General features: G+C 33.1%; 1 protein-coding gene across 1 annotated transcript; it reads right to left on the reverse strand.

The window, feature by feature from the left end:
- Positions 1-565: 565 nt before the first annotated feature.
- LOC108978634 lies at positions 566-1610 on the reverse strand. Its single transcript, XM_018949011.1, has 3 exons — positions 1344-1610; positions 751-1211; positions 566-632 (listed from the first exon to the last, which is right to left on the reverse strand). Exons 1-2 carry the CDS (start codon positions 1426-1428, stop codon positions 940-942), a joined length of 357 nt encoding a protein of 118 aa, XP_018804556.1. The 5' UTR covers positions 1429-1610; the 3' UTR covers positions 566-632; positions 751-939.
- Between the last annotated feature and the right edge of the window lie 813 nt (positions 1611-2423).

Raw genomic sequence — 2423 nt, forward strand, 5'->3', positions numbered from 1 at the left:
GAATGTTCGGACATTGTCCGATAGTCACATAGTGTGTGGCATAAATTTGGAAATGCAATTTTTTTCACACGTCCAGATATACATGGCGTCCTCTCTAGTTGGAAACCCATCTTTTCGGTGCATCGGAACAGAAACCAAGAAATGATTTTTATCAAGTTGCGTTACATTGAAGAAAAAATTAAATGATAAATTCAACTTTMTTTTTATTTCAAAACACATAATTACACSCACGGCAACGGGTACGGGATCAGCTAGTTATAAATATTTTTGATAATTTATTTCTGAATCTTTAAGTTTTGCATTTTCYATACCACCCCTAAGGTTACCGACTTTTTTTAGGTGTTCCCCGGTAGGCCTATTTTTACCTTTACAACTTAAAATAGACATAATTAATAATTTACATAAAAATTGAAATAAAAAAAGTGCGAGTGAGTTTACATTTTATAAATTTATTATGCACATTTTATAAAGCAAAGTATAAATGAAGGAATTTTGACTCGGAAAGTAGTTCTGTTCAGCTATCATTTCCAATTTCTCCTTTTTCCGCTCTGCTTTCTTTCGGGTTCGGTATTCACGATAATATTGTGCTATTTTCTCTCCTCTTGAAACGCGGGTTGCACTGTCTTTTTCCGCTGTAAAATTAAAACATTAAAATTTTTGGCAATCCAATTGATATTAGTTTCAAGAGCACAAGTTTAATGCACAAGGTGCATCTATTACAGACCATTGAAATATTCAAGAGGAACTTACCATCACATAACCTGGAATCCGCCGTTCAACCAAAAATCACACACAATAGTTGAGAATTCGCAGAAATTATCACTGCCACTTTTTATATTGTTTATTTGAATCACTATTCATTGTGAAGTCTTCACTTTTCAACGGCTAACGCAGCCGTTCAACCAAAAATTACACAAAATAGTTGAGAATTCGCAGAAATTATCCTGGAAAGAGAATTTGCAGAACATTGATCGGAGGTCCAGCCGTYATTATTCTATCAACACGCGTTGAAGGTCCAGCAGTTATTGGTGAGTTGACGACCGTTGATTCATCAGTAGTTATAGATGCAGATGTTGAATCTTTTTTACGCGCACTCTGATGTTCCGCAGCTGTTTTCCTCTTCCCCAATTGACTGCCAGCTATCATTTCCAATTTCTCCTTTTCCTGCTTTGCTTTTTTTCGTGCTGTTTTCCCTCCTATTGAAACACGGGCTGTAAAATATACATAAAATATACAAAACATAAAAATTTGTGCCAATCCAATTGATATTAGTTTCAAGAGCACAAGTTTAATGCACAAGATGCATCTATTACGGACAATTGAAATATTCAAGAGAAACTTACCATCACATAACCTGGAATCCGCCGTGTTATKCGTATTATCACTGTCATTTATTTTATCAACATTGATCGGAGGTCCAGCCGTCATTATTCCATCAACACGCGTTGAAGGCCTAGCAGTTATCGGTGATATAAATGAAGACTGGCTACAGAAAGGATCCTGTGAAGTATAGTCTTAACTTTTCAAACGGCCAACGCAGAGCAGAGTGAAACACAAACGAAAGAAAAGAAAAAAACGAAAGAAAAATAATGCGCAAGCATACAAACATACATATGCATACTGTAATTATTTATTTGTAAAAACATTGGAATTTATTCATTAAATCGCCACTCAGAAGTCGTTTTATCCATTGTAACCGAGCGATCACCAAAGAAACATCATTTCTAATATGCTACAATACAAAATTAGAAATGAAGTTCATAAACCTCACGCTTAGTGTTGGGGACTATCGAATAAAAACAATCAAGTTATTCGATAGTTCAGCAATTTTCATTCATTCGATAGTTTTCAAGAAATTACTCATAACCATTTCGTCGTTCATTCGAATTTTTCGTCAAAACGAATATTTTGTTCGCTACTAATTTTTCGTTCATTACTATGTTTTCGTTCATACCAATATTTCGTTCAAAACGAATATTTTGTTCGCTACTAATTTTTCGTTCATTACTATTTTTTCATTCATTATTATTTTTTCGCTATTGAATGATTTTTCGAATGAATGATTTTATGCAAGTAGAYATCTAGCAAAGATTTTTTGTACGAATTCATTCATGCTATGTATACATTCACATCAATAGCATCAATAGTAAAACATTTGAATTGGGTCGCAACTTATATAAATATTGGTATTAGATTTTAAATTGCAGTGTTTTCTGTGGTAATATAAAATGTATTTATGTATTTTGTAAAGAAAATGCTGAAAATGTTTTTATACATAATTAGATAATACAAAAATACGCCCTGGATTAAAGAGATCAGCCGTGTGGGAGTTTTTTACTAAAAATGGTAATAACGTCAACTGCAATATTTGTAAAAAAAATTTAAAGTTTGCTGGTAACACATCAAATATGAACGATCACCTA

This window comes from Bactrocera latifrons, unplaced genomic scaffold (assembly GCF_001853355.1).
Source record: "Bactrocera latifrons isolate USDA-ARS-PBARC rearing strain unplaced genomic scaffold, ASM185335v1 scaffold_1247, whole genome shotgun sequence".
In the NCBI taxonomy this organism is placed as follows: Eukaryota; Metazoa; Arthropoda; class Insecta; order Diptera; family Tephritidae; genus Bactrocera; species Bactrocera latifrons.